The sequence below is a fragment of the Saccopteryx leptura genome, chromosome 6 (assembly GCF_036850995.1).
Source record: "Saccopteryx leptura isolate mSacLep1 chromosome 6, mSacLep1_pri_phased_curated, whole genome shotgun sequence".
In the NCBI taxonomy this organism is placed as follows: Eukaryota; Metazoa; Chordata; class Mammalia; order Chiroptera; family Emballonuridae; genus Saccopteryx; species Saccopteryx leptura.
In genome coordinates, this window is record NC_089508.1 from 75,959,445 (window position 1) to 75,979,424 (window position 19,980).

The following is a 19,980-nucleotide window of genomic DNA, read 5'->3' on the forward strand; positions in this document are numbered from 1 at the left end:
GGATAGAGCGCAGGTGGGGTGGGGGGCAGCCTCCTAGTCTAGAGCGGAAGGTGCCTGCATGCTGCAGGTGCCAGTATTGTGATCTCGCACTGTCCCGGCTCCCGAGAGGGTGGGCGCCACAGCGTTGCAAAGTATAAGACTTAGCCGCCGAAGCAGCGTCCAAATGTATTATTAACAGCAGACGTAGATCTAGCCGAGTGCCCACACCTGCCTGGGTGGTGGGAAAACAGCATTTGTAGAAATCGCAAGGAGTAGTAGAGACCCTCGTTTGGGACGCCAGAGGGCTGGTCGGGCTCGGCTCTTTCCGACTGCTTCCTCATGATTGCTTTGCCAACTTGTCCATCATTCCAATGCATTATTGCGGTTGGCTGAAATATCTGCCACTCGGTTCCGCCGCGCTGACCCTCATTGGGCCCCCTCCGGCCGAGGCACCGCCCCACGAGCTAGGCACCAGCATTGAGGTACTGAAGAGAGAGAGAGAGCGCGCGGCGCCTGCTCTTGGTTGGGGGAGGCGGTGGCGGAGAAGGAGGAGGTGAAGGAGGTGGAGCGGGACCAGCGGGAGGCAGCGGCAGCGACCCGACTGGGGTGATGGTGCAGGTGCCCGGGTTTGGCGCGGAGCTGCCCGGCTGAGGGGCGCCTGGTCCCGGGTCCGCAGCGCCGCGGCGTCTCTCTGGGGGCGGGAAGATGCTGAGCAGGTTGATGAGCGGCAGCAGCAGGAGCCTGGAGCGCGAGTACAGCTGCACCGTGCGGCTGCTGGACGACAGCGAGTACACCTGCACCATCCAGGTCAGTGCCGCGCCGCCCGCAGGACCTCCTCGTTCCCCCAAGTCTGGCCAACTTGGCCCACAGCCGCTGCCCGGGAGCGGCCCCAGACCCCAGGGCTTTGTCCGCTCTGGGCTGCGGAGGACGGCCCGGTTGCAGGGCGCCTCGGCGGGAGCCCTTGTTCGGGGCCCGGCACTGGGCGCTCGACGCCGCTGCGGGCGAGTACCCGCGTCCCGGACCCCCAACTCGTTCCCTGCTCTCTCCCGGAGTAAGGGCGCTGTGTCCGAGCTTCTGGAGCCATCCCGGGCGGGGAGCACCTTCCGCGGGCGTTCGGAGGGTGTCGGGCAGGACTGGAGCCTCCTTCTCCGGCCGCCCCGTCGGGGGGCTCAGGCTTTGGCTCTCCGGCCCGGCAAGGACGGCTAGCAGGCTTTTCTTAGGTCTCTTCGGTTGGAAGGATAACGGTGACTGTCATAATTTCCCTCCCAGCATTTGTGAGTCAGAGCAATCCGAAGGTAGAACGGAACGCGCAGCCCATGCGGAGTGGCCTATTGAAAGGAGTCCAGTCAGCCTTCTAGGTGTTGAAGACCTAGCCCCCCAGCCCCCGCGCCGCCGCTCGCTCCCCAAATCTTATTCTGTTGGGCAATTCGGGGGGGGGGCGTGAGGTGAAGATTTAGCAACAAGTCCCAGCGATATGAGGGTTGACAGTGGCGAGAAAGAATCGGTGACTTACAAAAAACGCCAACAATACGATAATGCTGCACAGCATTTCCACAGACCTGGTATTTTTGAAGGGGTTTTTACAACCTCCGGCCTCTTCACTACTGCTGTGTGGTACGTCAGGAGTAGTAGTCTTTCCCAGGAACGTAGTCACAGCCCTCTCGCCTTTTTTATAAAGTCAGAGATAGAAAACATTGACAATGCTCCAGTGTTTAGTTCAGCAGTCGGGTGGATCTTGTACTCACTGTCGGAAACTGCTCTTTCTGAAGAAGCCAATTGAGTTGGACCCAGAGGGGTCTCACCTGATCCCTATTTGCAGAAAGAAATCAGGGAGGGTTTCTCGCCTCAGATGTGTCAGACAAAAACTGTCGGCCTCGGGTCCTACCCTCTTTGTCTCCCTGCCTTTCCACCCCCCCACCCCCACCCCCATTATTATTATTTTTTTTGCTGACAATGCTCGATAGCGGAAAATAGCGGCGTGAGAAAGACGCTGGGTAGTGGATGAGAGCAGCTGCCTCTGCTGACTCCGTGCTCAGTTCAGCCTTCTCTCCACTCCCCCCGCCCCAACCCAGCTCTCGGCGTGAGTGATGACTGCTGCCAGACATCCATGAGAGTAGAGAAAAAGAACAATTATCTTTTTAAGGCTATTTGAATACAAATTAAGCAGTCATAAAGATGCTAGCCATCAAGTGAAAGGATTGTTGTAGTTCAATATGATGTTATGTATTTTTTTCCTTATGGTATGATACTTTTTGTTTCTGTTGTATCTTTATGTGTCACCTACAGTTTTTTGTTTTTATTTTCTTTTAGTGAGGGAAAAGGAAACATTGAGTTGACATTTTTGCATTTGAAAACATTGTCTAGAGCTTTTAAAGCATCATTTTGTTTTAAAATTTAAAACATTTACACAGGAGCATATCACAGGCAGTCAAGATTTAGACTTCACTAATCCTAAAAATACTTTTGGGGTATACATGGTGAAATGAAATTTCGAGGACAGGTCATTAACTTTTGCCAAGGTGTAGAGGAAAAATGAGACACAATTCAGGTCTCCACTCCACTAGTGATAATCTTGTGGTTTTAAGGTGTCACAATAAGGCAATTGATAATTTTTCCCAGTTAGTAGGACCTTTAAAGTTGGTTGATTGGTATTATATATAGTTGTGGGTAGTTTTTATTACCATTGAGAAAATACTATTTTAAGTTAAGCAGGACTTATTGGATTTATGCTTACTGTACAGTTGTATTTACTTTCCTGATGGTCCTATTTATATTGTTATAATTTAATGATATAGAAATTTAGAAAAATTAAAAATTAAAATTAAAAAATTAAACTTAATGTAACATGACCATACTGTAGTGAGTGTCCACTGTCTAGACATGTTAATGATTGTGCATTATGGTTCTTGCATGAAATCTAAAAAACACAGAAATTCTAAAGTACAGTATATGTAATATTGTTTTGGAGCACAACGATTGTGAATTGCTTTTACTTACGTGAGAAAATGTAAGAAAAGATAGTATTTTATATGAAATTAACATTTTGTTTATAAAGCTTATCTGAACATTTAGAAACTGAGCTTTTCTTAGCAACTTTTCCCCTTGTGCATTTCTGTGTGTCTGTCTGTCTGTCTGTCTGTGTGTGTGTGGGTGCTTGTCAATGGGTATTTTGAATCAGATTGAAAGAAACTGTGAGCTACTTACTAGGTTAAAGCAATATTCCCAACATTTTAGGATTTGCAGTACCATATATTTAAAAAATATTTGGTGACAGTTTGAACTCCTTTTCTGTAAAGACGTGAATGCCATATTTTTGGTTAAAAAAAGGTATCTATTTCAGGATTCCAATGCTCCTTGACATAATTAGAGACCACTTAGGGTATTACACAATCAGAAATGTAGCACTAGGTTAGAGTTGTAATAGCCACATTTGGTTAATTTCAGTTGTAGGAAATTCTGTCATAACTGTTGGTCTAGCCTTTCATATTGCAGCAGTTACACTGATCTGGCATTTAGAATGTGATTATTAAGGTAATGAAAATGCCTTATGTCCTCCCAGTGAAGGTTGTCACAGTTATCAGACTATGCTTTTATTCTTTCTGATATGCAAATATATTCATAGACCATGAGAAATGAAAGTATGTATATATAGGAGGGTTGTAGTGTAATTGCTCCCCTGTGAAGAGCATTGTTAACAGCTCTCTGCCAGTTTTGAAGGTCATTGTCTCATAAATGCAGGTCTGGTCCATATTTTTCACACATCTATTTCATTTTATGCATAGCTATATTTATTTACCACATTTACTACCTTACTTTATTATTTTATTTGGGAGAAAAATAGGGAAATAAAAAAGCTAACCTAATATCTTTGAATTCAATTCACCGAATGGAGTCATTTAAATGCTTAGGCATGTGATAACCTAAGGAATAGATTTTTAACTATATTTCAGGTTATAGTAGTTTATAAAATATTGACTATATGTTGCATAAATGCTAGTAGAAATATGTATTGAAAAATACATATTTTATGTCAGAAATATTAATCACTTTGTGATTATTGAAAAGTAGAGCTACCCTAGAAATAAATTTGACTTTACTAGGAACATATTAAAATAACTACTGATTAAATAGCTAGGTTAAATTACATTTTGAAGTTAAATAAGGTAACTACCATTAATAAAATGTGTGAGTGCAGAGGCAGTTCTATAGTGGAACTAAGGTTTGGATTTGATTGTGGCTCAGCCACTTAGTAACTGTAGGACCTACGGTAAAGGAGAGAATGTAGTATTAGGGGAGAGAACAAATATATTGGGCCCTGTATTTGCCGGGTACTCTACCTATGTTATATTACCTCATAACAACGTTATACCCATGTACCAGCTGAAGAAAATGGGATCGTGGATTGGTTGAAAAGTTGATGTTTGTTGAATGGCTAACTTTGTAGTAGGCTATCAGCTACGTGTTTTGCTTATATCTGATATCAGCCATTTGAGAGGTAGGTGGTATTATCCTCATTTTACAAATGAAAGACAGGTCCAGATTAAGGGACTTGCTCAAAGCTAGTAGGTGGCTGTATTATATTTAAACTTTGATCTTTTGGTCTCTAAATTCCATCTTTGTTCCCTCTAGCTATTCTGACTCCCAAAGTCACTTCACCTGTCTGTACCTTAATTTCCTCATCTATAAAATGGGAATATGAATACTTCACAGTAAAGAGAAAATTATTGGGAAATATTATAAATAATAAGGAACATTTAAACAGAGTAATATACTATACTTGCATTGTGCCTTATTCTATACAAATCAAAGACAGAATTGAGAAATATTTTATTTAAGCTGTAAATTACCTTAAAAGGATTCTTATAAATCACAATGAGATTGTAAAATCCATGGCTGGGATGATTGGAATCTTCATTAGAACTATTCTTTATTTTAAGAGTTCAGGTTTGCTTCCCCTCTAGCCTACTGTCTTTGGCTTTAGAGGGGCACTTATTGTCTGGACTGTGATTTGTCTTTTCTAAGAACTGTTTCATATTTGCTAAGTGGAATCCTTGGTTTCATTAAAGCAAAAGGAAAGTTGTTAGAGAATTTGGATGATTTTATTCACAAAGGAAAACAAAAAACTTGTATTTTCATGAATATTTTTTAAAATTTTATTTTAAAAAGCAATTATGCTGTCTCAGGATCTCAGTTACAATAACAAGTCAGACTAATTCTTAAAACTAAAATAGTTCCAAAATTAGCTTTCTAGAATCCTAACAGCACTTGTATTCTGTTTCTTAATTTGTATATTAAAACATTTAATATATAAAATGAATACAAATTGGACTTTTTTGTACAGAAGGTAAATTCTAGATGTGTATTTTTGCTCATTCTTTTTTCAGTTTGAAAAAGTACTATTAGAGAAAATGTCAGTAGCGTCCAAGAGAAACCTAGAAGCATTCACTACAGCAGATTTTACTCAACCGTATTTGTATGAATTTGCATTCTATAAAATGCTTGGAATGAATATGCTACACGAGGCAATTCAACATAGTGTAAAATAAAAGAGCATTGGTTTTTTAGTCTTCTGTTAGTTACATTGTCCAGAGACTTGTTTATCATGTCTGTGCTACCATTAATGTGACACTTAAAAAATAAAAAATATATTTGCCAAAATAAATCCAGACAACCTAAAGACAAAAAAGTAGTCATTTTAGTTACATGTTTGTAGTGGTTTATGTATAGGTATTAAAATATGTAACTCAAAATAAGAGAAAGCAAGGCATTAATTTTAGAAGTGATTTACTAATGATATAATAACTATATTAAACTGTTTTATTATTTTGAAAATTTTATTTTCAGGTAGATTATATTTTAGAACTTCTAAGGGAGAGAGTAAGAGAAAAGTATAAATCTTAAGCCTTAAGAATGATAATACCTAGTTCAATGCTTTACATAATTATCGTCAAATAAACATTTGTTCTGATTTGTTTGTGTTACACCATTGCTGTGTTAATTTCAACACTAAAATTTCTTATGCCTGAAAACAAACATTTCCTAACAACTGTATAACCCTTTTTATAGTTTCAACCCATCCATTTCCAAAGCATTTTGCTCTGCAACCCCACTCCCTGATGAGAAGTACACTATGTAAATATGGTATTTTATGGAACCTTTGAGGTATCTGGTAACTTTTTACAATTATCTTTTATTGAATCAGTGCAGCTCTAGTCTATAGCTTCTATGATTTTTTAATTTATCTTTTAGGATTTCAAGCTTTTCAAATGAATACTGTGTAGTACAGTGCTTCATAGAGGAAGTCTGGTAATATTAAGCTACTGAGTAAAGGTATTTCTCCAGCCACAGAAATCTCCTTTACTCCTCTCCCCTAAGTCAGTATCACATAAAACAAGCTCTTAACAGCCTCATTTTCTAACCTTTTGTCCCAACGGGAAGTAAGCGATGCTCTCAACCTGTTTCTAATTATGTCCGTTTTAAGCTGACTTTATAGTCTCTCTGATAGCCTCATCTGTAACATTCTGTTTGACTCTGCAGACCTTGTTTCATGGAAAAGCTTCTTGGGAGGTTACTCTTCTTCAACTGTGCCTTGCCAGAGCTTGTACAACAGATGTGAATATAGTGGAGGATTGGCTGCAGCCTTACAACCTTCTGTATCTGACTTACATGTTGTTTAAGGGAGGAGAGTGCTGCTTTCCTGGAGCCAGGTGACAGTTCTTGCCCCTCTGTTCTCTGGCCTTTGACCTTTGGGGCTCAGGCTAGCCACCTTAATGGTTTTCTCATGTAGCTGAGAAATATGAAGAGTACTGAAGCACCTCTATTTCCATGTTGTAGAGTGAAGAGTGTTTTCCTTAAGCAGGCAAAACACCTTGTCATATGTCCATCATAGTCGGGTCTTCCATTCCTTGAAGATCCTAGACCCTAGTGGCCAATACAACTTTTTGAACTTTTACAAACATTTTAAATGTAGGCAAAGTCAAAAGATAGATTAGGGAGAACAGTTTCGGTGGGAGGCCAACCTCTAGATTTAAATTATGGACTGCTTGCCTCCCAGGGTCTCCTTGTGATCCACATTATTGTTGTCAATATTTTGAATAAGATAGGGCCCTTGCATTGGTCTTTCACCAATTTTAATTGCTGTACTATTTCTAAGAATGGTGTTTTATCTTTGTTGTCTTTCCAAGTTAATTGTATCATATCCTAGATATAAAAGGTGGGAATTTGTAAAGACTCTTAGGTTCAAATTCTCTAGGCTTTTGCTAATGTCAAAATAAACACAACTTGTGTGAATCAAGCCCTTGATAGACATTCTTCCAGCCTGACCTGTGGTAGTGCAGTGGATGAAGTGTTGACCTGGAATGCTGAGGTCACCAGTTCGAAACCCCAGGCTTAGCTGGTCAAGGCACATTTAGGAGTTGATGCTTGCTATTCTTCCCCTCCCTCCCTCCTCCCTCTGCCTCTCTCTCTCTCTCTCTCTCTCCCTCTCTCTCTCTCTCCCTCTCTCTCTCTCTCCCTCCCTCTGTCTCTTCTTCCTTCTCTCTCTTTTCCCCCTCTCTCTCTTCCCCCCTCTCTCTCTTCTCCCCTCTCTTCATCAATCTCCTTCTCCCCCTTCCTCTCCATCCATCTCATCTCTAATATGAAAAAATAGAATGAAATAAAAAAAATAGATCCTTCCGTGCCATGCTCATACAGGCAAAACAATTAGGCCACATGCTTGGCAACTACTGAGTTTGTGTACAATAGCTCCATTCAGTTGTCTACAGAAAACATCCCTTTGACAGGGATTATTACTTTCATTCCCCCCCCCTCCTCTACTTCTAACTCTCTGCATAATCATGACCACATCTGCTGGTCCATATATAGAGACACTCTAGACCAGTGTTTTTCAACTGTGTCCCACAGACTGGTCTGCCAGAAATTTTGTGCCCATCTGCAAAAGAGTTAACCATCCCAGTGTTGTGAAGGTTATAGACCCAGTGATCTTTGTCAAATTCACTTATGCTCAGGGTGATTTCTGCCTTAGTGGTCCCCAAAATAATTTTCCTATTTTCACTGGTCCTCAAGTGTAAAAAGGTTGAAATCACTTCTCTAGACGACTCCAGAAAAACTTTAGGATTCATGCCTGTATGTTAAGGGTCATTTCAAAGCCTCAGATAACCACTGCCCACCAAAGGAAACCATTCAAGATCAGGACCAAACCTAGCTACTCTGCCCTTACTAGAGACATTTTACTGCATCACAATTCAGGGGCTCTTTTCCTTTTGTGGAAATTGTGAACCTTATTAAAAGCAAGGGGAATAGAGTCAGGCATAGAGTAAAGCAGATGACTTCTCGAAGTATGTCATAAACAGGATAAACAGCATCAGTTTCATCTGAGTACTTGTTAGAAATGCAAACCCTTGGCTCCACTGCAGACCTAGTGAATCAGGAACTTGGGGGCTAGGGCTCGGCAATCTGTTTTAACAAGTCATTCCTGTGAATCTTATGCTTGCTGAGGTTTGAGACTCACTACGACTGGGTTATATAGATATTTAGTAGATAAAGTTGATGGGTCTTGTTGATTGACTGGATAAAAAAGGTGAGAAAGAAGCCAAGACTCAATATCACATTTCTAACTTTTGATTTTCTTTGCAATGTCCATACCAATTCTCTACCCTTGTAGATATGCTTATCTGTCTTCAATTGGGCAATAGTCTAAAGATCCCACAGTGGGTCATAATTTGATGTTTTTGTATTTATTGGTTAGTTTCATTTTTGTGTTCCCTGACCTAAAACAATATGATTATACTTGTATGTTGATTTTCAAGAAAAACCTTCACAACTTAAAGCCTTTGGAGAGTAGGAAGGAGTAAAGGCCCCTGAAGGCTGAGGGACTGCAAACATGCAACCAGCAAACTGTGAAACACCCTGGAATTCAGGGCTAAGACAAGGTGGTATGTTGTGGTGGTACAACTGTCGGGGACTCAAAGTTAGTAAATATTTCTCAAGGGAAGTGAGACTTGAACTAGGTCATAAGAGAGTTCCAAAAGCAGAAAATGGGCTCTGAGGGATAAAGGGCTATAATGCTGGTGGTTGAGGCCAGGCAGGTTCTCTTGGAATTTGGACAGATGGTAGAGGAACTGCAGAATGGGAAACTGTCAGGCCATACCTGTTTATTGGAGGCTTGCAAAGACAGGCAAGTGAATGAACAAAGGAAAACTTGCTTTTTGCAGTGGAGGGCAAGGGATCAGGAAAACCACCCCTCATGGTGGTGGCTAAAGGAATTAGGGAACTGCACCTTGCAGTGGCTGGAGAACGTTCTGGGACAGCGGTTCTCAACCTGTGGGTCGCAACCCCGGCAGGGGTCGAACGACCAAAACACAGGGGTCGCCTAAAGCCATCGGAAATACATATTTTAGGTTGAGAACCGCTGATCTGGGAGAATCACCCCAGAGGGAGAACATCATGGCTTTTCATAGAGACACACATGTGGCTTTCTGCCACATGAACACGTACTAACTGTGCAAAGTGCTTACAACTGGTAAATGAGCGAGCAAGCCTAACACAGCTGTTTTCCCCACAAGGGCATTCCAGGCTGGGGTAATAGCAGGCTACTTCTAGGTAGAAAAGCTAAAAAGGGTAAAGCCAAACATACTTAGTCTTTACTGTGTTTATCTAACTCACTCTCTGGTACAGTTGAGTCAAACAACAGAAATCTACTTGTCTAGGAAAAATTACTGTCAGCAAATTTCAATCATTCTTGACATATTCAGAAGAGTCAGTCTAAACTAAAAATACGTGCATAAAGCTGATGTTGAATTAAATCTAATTCCAAAACTATATAACACAAATTAAGATTCTTCACAAAGGAATGGCACCATGTAAAGAAAAGGCAAATTCAGATATCAATCTTAATTCTGTGGCTGCAGCAACTACATGTGAATTTCATTTCCAAGAGACCTCATCTCTGGTATCAGTTTAGTTATCTGACCAAAAGAGAGAATATCAGATTCCAACATTTAGGTGTTTGAAAATCCTTTGACTGATTGTAGTGCCGGTGGCTGACGCCAGGCAGGTTCACCTTGGATTCAGGCAGACGGTAGGGGAACTGTGGAGTCAGAAAGAATTGGGCCATTTTTGTTTAATAGATTCTAGTAATGGCAGAAGAGCAAACAGGCAGGGGGAAAACCACTTCTCATGGCTGCAGGTGAACGAATAGCAAAATGGCCCGTTGCAGCAGCAGCCAAGCAATCTGCAATCTGCCCTGAGTCAAACTACCCGTAGCCTCACACAGGCTATGCACACATGACTCTGCCACATGCTCACGCACTAATCACGCAAAGTGCAAGCGAGCAAGCCTGACACAGCTGTTTTCCCAACACTGATACAGTGCCACTTAAATTGTGCACTAACAGTGAGGAAATGCAACATCTGTGGAGTCCTAAAAGGAGTGCTGCTTTGGATCCCCCAGCGAACCCAGGCCTGCCAGTTCCAAAGTTCCCAGCCCTACACAGGGTACACTTTTAGCTGAAAACAATGCCAGGCCAAAGTTTTGGGAATGGGAGCCTCCAAGAAAGCACTCTTTGGCATTTGGGCAATCAGTGTTCGGCAGCATGCCAATGCTAATAGGTTACTTTGCTCTGGAAAAGGAGAAAAAGAAGGGCTAGTCTAAAGACTGATGAATAGGGGAATGACTGACAATCCAGCACTCCACTTTGTTGGAGATTAAGGAGGCTTGCTGTGAAATAGTATTATGGGAGCCAGATAAATTAGCAAAGGCCCACAGGCCTAAGACCTAAAAGAAATAGTGGAACATCAAAACAGTATGCCCCAGGGCACACTCAAATGTCTGGCTGCTTTCACTGAACTTGTAATAAGAAAAAGCCAACCAATCATTATGAACCTTGTCTGTTATTCCATCCAGGCACTCCACAGTCAGGCATGCAGCCTTCTCTCTCTATAGCCTGATTTAATTCAAGAGCCTCTAATCTGGGTCCCAGCCTTATTTTGACACCTAAAGAGGAAGGGTTGGCTTTAGGAGCCTGTAATGCTGGTGGCTGAGGCCAGGCAGGTTCACATTGAATTTGGGCAGATGGTAGAGAAACTACAGAGCGAGAAAGCATAGGGCCATTACCCGTTTATTGGAGGCTTGCAGAGACAGGTGAGCCAATAAGCAAAGGCAAACCACTTCTCACAATGGAGGACAAGGGATCAAGAACACTGCCCCTCACCATGGAGGCTGAGGGAATCAGGGAACTGCACCTCGCAGTGACAGTGACGGGAGAGCAATCTGGGAGACTCGCCATTGGAGGGAAAGCACCCCATAGCTTTTCATAGAGACACAGACGTGGCTTTGTGCCACGTGCTCATGCACTAGTTATGTAAAGTGCTTGCAGCCAAGAAATGAGTGAGCAAGCCTAACTACAGCTGTTTTCCCCACAGAGTCCCAAAGGATTCCACCTAGGCAGGAGGTGTAACAAAGAATCTGTTTGTCACCAGCCAAGTAGATAAGAACATTGATCTCAACACAAGGAAGCAGAATTAATCACTTCACCTAAGCATCTCAAGTACTTCCAGGGGTAATTTAGGATGGAGAAGTCATCCAGCCTGCCCTCTTTCAGATTTTTACCTCCAGAAAAGTCCAAAAGATTCCCCCTCAGTTATTATGGAATTGGAAGTTTGTGAGTTAGAAGGTATCCACGGACTAGCAGTAATGCCTGGGATGTTATGAGGCATATTGAGTCTGCAGTTTTACAGTACACACTCATCTGTACTACAGAATATCCCATCAGCTCTTTGGGAAGACACTCAGAAGATATCTGGCTATTGAAAGATAAAAGTTTGATCAAAACATACCACCCTTCCCCTTTCCTTCCTCTATCTCTCTCTTCCTCTCCCGCAGCCAAGGCTCCATTGGAGCAAAGTTTGCCTGGGCGCTGAGGATGGCTCCATGGCCTCTGTCTCAGGTGCTAGAATAGCTCTGGCTGCAAAGGAGCAACACCCCAGATGGGCCGAGCATAGCCCCTTGGTGGGCATGCCAGGTGGGTCCTGGTCGGGTGCATGCGGGAGTCTGTCTGCCTCCCCACTTCTAACTTCAGAAAAATACAACCCCTCCCCCCCAAAACAACAAAGTAGTTCCAGCACTGCAGTGCAACTGTGCAACTTCTTCAGTCTATGCCAAGCTTTATATTTCAATGCATGTGAAATAGGTTTTAAAAAAAGTGAATGGGGGTTTGCTTGGTGTAGCTGCAGGACATAAGATACTGAACCAACTATTGCAGTATCAGATTTTATAAGCAGCATAGCTAATATGAAAAAAATGGACACTCTTATTTTAAGTATACCTTGGATAATTTATATAAGCTTGTTTAAATGAATAGCCACAATACAGCAAGTACATCAAGAATTATTTTCTAATAATTTTTATGGTAAAGGAGAACACATCACCTATATTCTAATTTTAATATTAAGTGTACTATACAATCTTATTATTTTTAAGAGACAGATATTATATTGTCTTGCTGTAAATTATATCTTCCTAGATTCCACAATTTTATTTCCTGCCATCTTTTCTGACATAAAAACTCTTCTATTCATCTCTTATTATCTCCTTTGTTTTATGCTAATTTATACTTTGGACTACTCATTTAATACAATCTCTTATTATCATTTCTAGTTGTAAGGTGACCAATTATCCTCCTTTAAGGAGGACAGTCCTTCTTTTGTAAGTTCCATCCTCCCTCGAAAAGTGTCCTCCTACCTGTACTCCTTTTGATATTGGAAGACTAATCTGTAAATGTCCATATTCGATCGATGGCAGAGTTGATCCACTGCATGTGATGTGACGTGTTTGAATCTAAATGAGTACTTTCTTTTACATTTATTATTAAAAATTAATAGGCATGTAAGCATAATTACAATATAAAATATTACAAATGTTTTTATTATGCATTTATCATATTATAGTGTATTATTATTGAATAAATGAATAAAATGTTTCTTTTATTTATGATATTGTTTTCTTCAATTTATTTTTTGTCCTCCTTTTCATTGTAAAAAAGTTGGTCACCTTACTAATTACCATCATTGCTAAGCCTACCTTTGTTTGTGATCAGATTCTTTGGGGGTGGCTCCAACTTTTATGTTGCCAACGTAAAAGGCGGAGGTGTTAAAAATGTTCAGTCATGACATATGTAAATATACACTAAAACAATGTGATATATGTCCTTTAATTTTAACACAAGAGTATTGTGTATTTTGCCCTGGCTGGGTAGCTCAGTTGGTTAGAGTATCATCCCAGTACACCAAAGTTGAAGTTCTGATTCTCAATCAAGGCACATATAAGAATCTACCAAATAAGTGAAACAACAAATTGATGTTTCCGCCTCCCCTCCCCCTCCTCTTCCCTCCTTCCTCACCCTTGCCCCCTCCCCCTCTTCTTCTTCCCCCTTGCCTTTCCCCCTCCTCCCTTGTCCTTCCCTCCCTCCCTCCTCCCTCCTCCCTCCCTTCTCCCTTGCTCCTCAGGATGGAGCAAGATGAGCCTTATGGAGAAATACCTGGTCAGAATCTAGAAGGAGAATCTGGAAAAGCAGATTTGGGATAATGAAAGGATATTGAAATCCATTTTTCTGTTTTTGCAGCTGTGTATGATAGTAGAAGCTTAATGATTTTAAAAAGCTCTCTGGACTCACCCCCATGTAGGAGTGATGTTTCAAATAGTCAACCATCAGTTAGTCACAGTGACTACCCTCACTGACCAAGACTCTGCTAAGTGCACTGGGCCTGGATCTAGGCCCCTCTGCCACGCCAGACATTGTTTAGTGCTGAATCATGAAGGTAGGGTTGAGGGTGGTCCCAGGGAGTAGAGAAGCCTCTCAGGGCCGTGGCTATTTGCCTATTGAAAGAGACATATTTCATTGGAGCATGACAAAGCTGAATTCACTACACGCTTGTCAGGCTTCCTCTGTCAGGTGGGATGAGATGGGAACTTGCACGAAGCTCTAAGTGTTCAGGTGTTTTTAAGGTATGCTAAGGAGCTCAGTGAATTCAGTCTTCCTCTCCCTACTGTAGCCTGAGTGGTGGCAGGCATCAGAGTCTCCTACATTGCCTCCCTTGGCTCTCATTTGTGCTTGCCAGGCATGTGGTCCAAATGGTCTATGTTTTACCCTCCTGTGGCGCAGTGGGCCTGTTCCTACCTTTCACATGCTTCCCAAATGCAACTCTGATCGTTTCTTTTTAAAGTCCTTCAAGTGTTTCCCATTACCCACTAGATAACAGCCTTTTAGCATTGTTTCCTATTCTCCCTGCTGCAGAAATCAGCCTCTCATCAAGTCACCTCCTTATTCCAGGTGGACTCCGTCCCTAGTGTTGCTGGGCAGTGCCTTGGGGGATCTTATTATAGCACTTACCTACTGAAATGTAAATATTTACTTACATGTCTGCCTCTCTATGGACAGTAGACTGTTTGAAAGGCAGAGATGAAATCTTTTTGTACTATTAGTATCTAAGGTCTTACCTGGGGGCTCAATAAAGGGTGATTGTAGATGTGCATGAATGAAAATATGACCTCTGATAAAGAGGATTACTAATAATGCAAATTAAACTTGCCTCTGATTTAAGCTATATAGATTTTTAAAAATGAACATCAGATTTTCTAGTCTTTAGAGTTATAGTGACTTTATTTATTTATTTATTATTTTTTTTAGCGAGATAGGCAGACAGAGAGACAGGAAGGGAGAAGGATAAGAAGCATCAATTCTTTGTTGTGGCACCTTAGTTGTTCATTGATTGCTTTCTCATATGTGCCTTGACTGGGGGGCTCCAGCTGAGCCAGTGACCCCTTGTTCAAGCCAGCGACCTTGGGCTTCTAGCCAGCGACCATGGGGTCATGTCTAGAATCCCACACTCAAGCTGCTGAGCTCGCACTCAAGCTGATGACCTCAGGGTTTCTAACCTGGGTCCTCTGTGTCCCAGGCCAGTGCTCTATCTGCTGTGCCATCACCTGGTCAGGCTTATAGTGACTTTAAAAGGTGGTTTGTTACTGGTGAATTGTATACTTTAGAGTATAACCGTGTGTATACTTTAAAGTATATTTTATGATGTGAATTATAGCTGTACTTTACACATCAATTGTTTGGTTTTGATAATGTAATATAGTTATATAGGATGTTACCATTGGAGAAAACTGGGTGAAGGATACATGAGACTTTATATTATATAGTTTTATAATTTCTTGTGACTATAATTATAATACACAGTTTTTAAAGGTGATTAAATTACTTTTCCTGGGCAAATGTTTATTATATTTAGTAAGGATTTATGGTTCAGAATGACTATAGAGAGTTTTATCACTTGATTAGGACCCAGTTACTTTCAAAATTATGTAGGATTATTTATAAGTAGATGAGCTTTGTCCTGGCTGGATGCCTCAGCTGGTTTAGAGGAGCATTGTCCCAAAGTGCAGAGGTTGCTGGTTCGATCCCTGGTCAGGGCAGTAAGGAGCAGATCTGTGTTTCTGTCTGTCTCTCTTTCCCATCTTCTGCTAAAATCAATAAATAAAAACTATTAAAAATATAAGTAGATAAGTTTTGACATGATGCTTGAAAATAGTATAAAGTCAATTTTAGTCTAATAAAAGACAGATGAAGGGTTTAGAAATGTTATTTTAGTAGTCTGTTTTTGCCTTCTTATTTTTTCTATTGCTCCCTGTTCCTCTCCTTATATTGTTTCTCTGACATAATTGCAATTAAAATTAATGTACTGATACATTAAGCATATCATAAAATGATGCCATTATTGTGTTTTAGAGTTATTTAGTATAATGTCCATATTATATACTTTAAAGGTAATATGTTTTAATTGATTTATTTAAAAATTTATTGAGTACTTACTGTGTTTCAGGCTCTGTGAAAAACACTTTGTGTGTACTCTTTGCTTTAATCCTACCTATTTAATAGAAAATATTATTGTCCCTAATTACAGATGAATACAATGAGGCTCAGAGATTTAAATAACTTACCTAATGTCAAACAGCTAGTCAGTGGCCAGGTAACATTTTAAAATTTTATGTTGAATTTTACTAGTTTTGTCATTTTGAAAGGGACCTTTTAAAAAAACTTTTATCTCAAATGATAAGGAGTGGGGCTCTGCCTGGTCCTTTTGTACATGACTGCATTTTCACTCTACTGTAGGCAATAGTGATTTCCATAAGAGGCATAAAACACGTATGTTATGGAACATAAGAGTAAATTCTGATGTATTTTTATTTTTACTTTTTAAGTGAGAGGAGGGGAGATAGACCTCTTCCCTGACCAGGATCCACCTGGCACTCCCCATCTGGGGCCAGTGCTTGAATCAACTGAGCTATTCTCATTGCCCAGGGCTGATACTCAAACCAATTGAGCCACTGGCTGCAAGAGGGGAAGAGAGAGAGAAGGAAGAGAGGGAGGGGAAGAGAAGCAGATGGTTGCTTCTCATGTGGGCCCTGACGGGGGATTGAACCCAGGATATCCGTATGCTGGACCGATGCCCTATTCAGTGAGCAATCCAGACAGTGCCAGTTCTGCTGTACAGTATTTTTAAAGTTTCTATTATTCTTGTTTTCAATATTGTTTTCTGCTCCTACAATGAACTTGAATTTTTCAAAAGTCAGATTTATTGGGGTATAATTTACATAGAGTAAAAATCACTCTTTTATAGATGTACAGTTCTTTGAATTTTGATAAATATATGCTATATATAGACAACTATGTTCACCACCCCATAAATTTCCCTTGTGTCCCTTCATGGTTATTTCTCCTTTCTGGCGGCCACTAATCTGATTTCTGTTCTCACAGTTTTGCTTTTTCTTCAGTGTCAAAATAGAATCATACAATATGTAATTTTTTGAGTCTGGTTTCTTTCACTTAGCTTCACGCTTTTTTGAGCTACAAATTACATGTAGTAAAGTTCATCTATTTAAGGTATACAATTCAATAAGTTTTAGTATATTTACAGAGTTGTGCAATTATCAACATAATCTAGGTTTAGAACATTTTTATCACCCCAGAAAGAAACCTTGTACCCATGGTCAGTCAGTCCTATTTTCTGTCTCTCTCCTCCCAACTCTCTGCCCAGGCAAATAGTAATCTACTTTTTGTTTCTATAGATTGGCTTTTTCTGGACATTTCACATAGGTCGTATCATACAATACATAGTCTTCTGTAATTGACTTCTTTCACTTAACATGATTATCTTGAGGATCATCCAAGTAGTAACTTTTGTTAGTATTTCATTCTTATTTTACTGTCAAATAATTTCCCATTGCATAGATATAGCCTATTATGTTTAATCATCAACTGATGGACTTTTGCACTGTTCCACTTTTGGGCTATTATAGATAATGTGTACAACTTTTTGTGTGGATGTATGTTTTCATTTTTCTTGGTTAGATACCTAGGAATGAAACTGCTGGGTCATATGGTAACTTGATGTTTAAAATTGAGGAATTGCCAAACATTTTTCCAAAGTGAGTGCACGAGGACTCCAATTTCTCCACATTCTCACCAATCCTAAATATTATTTGTCTTTTTATTATAGCCATTCTATAGATGTGAAGTAATATCTTATTATAGTTTTGATCAGGGGTAGTCAACCTTTTATACCTACTACCCACTTTTGTATCTCTGTTAGTAGTAAAATTTTCTAACTTCCCACTGGTTCCACAGTAGTGGTGATTTATAAAGTAGGGAAGTAACTTTACTTTATAAAATTTATAAAGCAGAGTTACAGCAAGTTAAAGCATATAATAATAATTACTTACCAAGTACTTTATGTCGGATTTTCGCTAAGTTTGGCAGAATAAATCTTTATAAAACAACTTACTATAGTTAAATCTATTTTTTTATTTATACTTTGGTTGCTCCACTACCGCCCACCATGAAAGCTGGAACGCCCACTAGTAGGCGGTAGGGACCAGGTTGACTGCCGCTGGTTTTGATTTATATTTCCATAATGACTAAAGATTTTCTTTTCATGTGCTATTTGTATATCTTTTTTTGAGAAATATCTATTCAAATCTTTTGTCCATTTTAAAAATGAGATTTGTCTTTTTGTATTCGTTATATATTCTGAATGCAAGTCCTTTATCAGGTACAGTAGTCTCCCCTTGTCAGTGGGGAATATGTTCCGGACTTCTGCAGATAGTACCAAACGCGATATATTTTATGTTTTTTCATATAAATACACACCTATGATAAAGTATACTTATAAATTAGGCACAGCAAGAGATTTAAAAAATAGCCAATAAAAATAGAACAGTTATAATAATATACTGTAATAAAAGTTATGTGACTGTGGTCCCTCTTTCAAAATATTTTATTGTACCATACATAAGCACAGACATGCTGGACAAAGGGATGATTTATGTCCCAGCAGCTCAGCGCAGGATGGAGTGAGAGTTCATCACACTATTCAGAATGGCATGCCATTTAAAACTTTTTAATTTCTGGACTTTTCCATTTATATATTTGGAGTGTTATTGACTGTGGCTAAGTGAAACCATGGGAAAAGAAACCATAAATAAGGGAGACTACTATAGATTATTTATATATATTTTATTTTACTCTTTGGGTTGTCTTTTCATTTCCTTGATAGTACTTTTTGAAGCACAATAGGTTTTAATTTTGATCAAGTATAATTATAACAACAATCTTCTTTTTTATTGCTCGTGCTTTTGATGTTATATCTAAGAAATCACTGCCCAACCCAAGGTCAAGAAAACTTAATGCTGTATTTTCTAATAAGAGCTTTGTAGTGTTAGCTTGTACATTTAGATCTGTGGTCCATTTCTAGTTAAGTTTTGTGTATGTTGTGAGATAGGGGTCCAAATTTATATGTTTTTATGTTGATACCTAATTGTCTAGCACTTTTGGTTGGGAAGATTATTTTTTCCTGGTCAAATTGTCTTGGTCCCTTTCATTGAAGATCAGTTGACCACAAATGTATCGGTATATTTCTGGACTCTAAATTCTGTTCCATTGATCTACTGTATTTCATTTATCTGCCTGTCTTTGTGCCAGTACCAGAGTCTGGATTACTTTAACTTTGTGGTAAGTTTTAAAATTGGGGATTATGAGTCAGCCTACTTTGTTCTTTATCCAGGTAATTTTGGCTGTTGTTAGTCCATTGCATTTCTATATGAATTTTAAGATCAGCTTGTCAGTTTCTGCAAAAAAGCCAGGTGAAAATTTGATAAGAATTTTATTGACTCTATAGCTCAATTTGGGGAATATTTCTTTCTCTTTAACAATATTAAGTCTTCTGATTCATGAACATAAATGTCTCCATTTATTTAGATCTTTAGTTTTGTTTTGTTTTTACCAGTGTTTGTGGTTTTCAGTGTAAGCATAATGCTTTTTGAGATTTATTCATGTTAGTGCATGTATCAGCAGTTTTTTCCTTTTCATTGCGAGGTAGTATTCTATTTTATGGATATATACCAATTTGTTTATCCACTAACCAGTTGGTGGGCATTTGAGTTATTTACATTTCTTGGCAATTATGAATAAAACTGCAAAAGATATTTGCATACAAGTTTTTGTTTAAACATAGGTTTCATTTCACTTGGTTAAATACATAGAAATGGAATTCCTGGCTGTGTATAAGTATATGTTTACCTTTATAGGAAACTACCAAACTGTTTTCCAAAGTGGCTGTACTATTTTGCATTACCACCATCATGATGTGAGAGTTTCAGTTGCTCCACATCTTTACCAAACACTTGATAGTATTAGTTGTTTTTTGTAAAAGCTATCTGACAAGTGTATAGTAATATTTCATTAAAATTTTAATTTTTATTTCTCTGATAATAAAATTCACAAAATTCTAGACTTATGCAGTTAGAAGAGACATGAATAGAAGAGACATGAAAGAGTTCATTCTTGACTTTTACATTGTGCTCTTCAGACATATTTCATGGGCTCTCTGAGGCTCAGGGAGTTGGATGACTGAGGAGCATGCTGAGTGAATAGGGATCCGAACTCC

The 19,980-nt window shown here is 39.7% G+C and overlaps 1 protein-coding gene across 6 annotated transcripts in view; it reads left to right on the plus strand.

The window, feature by feature from the left end:
- The first annotated feature begins 496 nt into the window (after positions 1–496).
- The window catches only part of FRMD5 (FERM domain containing 5), a 330,285-nt gene continuing 310,801 nt past the window's right edge, over positions 497–19,980 (plus strand). For all 6 annotated transcript variants that reach the window (XM_066341484.1, XM_066341481.1, XM_066341485.1 and 3 more), the window contains exon 1: positions 497–786. In XM_066341484.1, the coding sequence (XP_066197581.1) occupies positions 685–786 (102 nt within the window). In that variant the 5' untranslated portion in view covers positions 497–684. The remainder of the gene's footprint in view (positions 787–19,980) is intronic.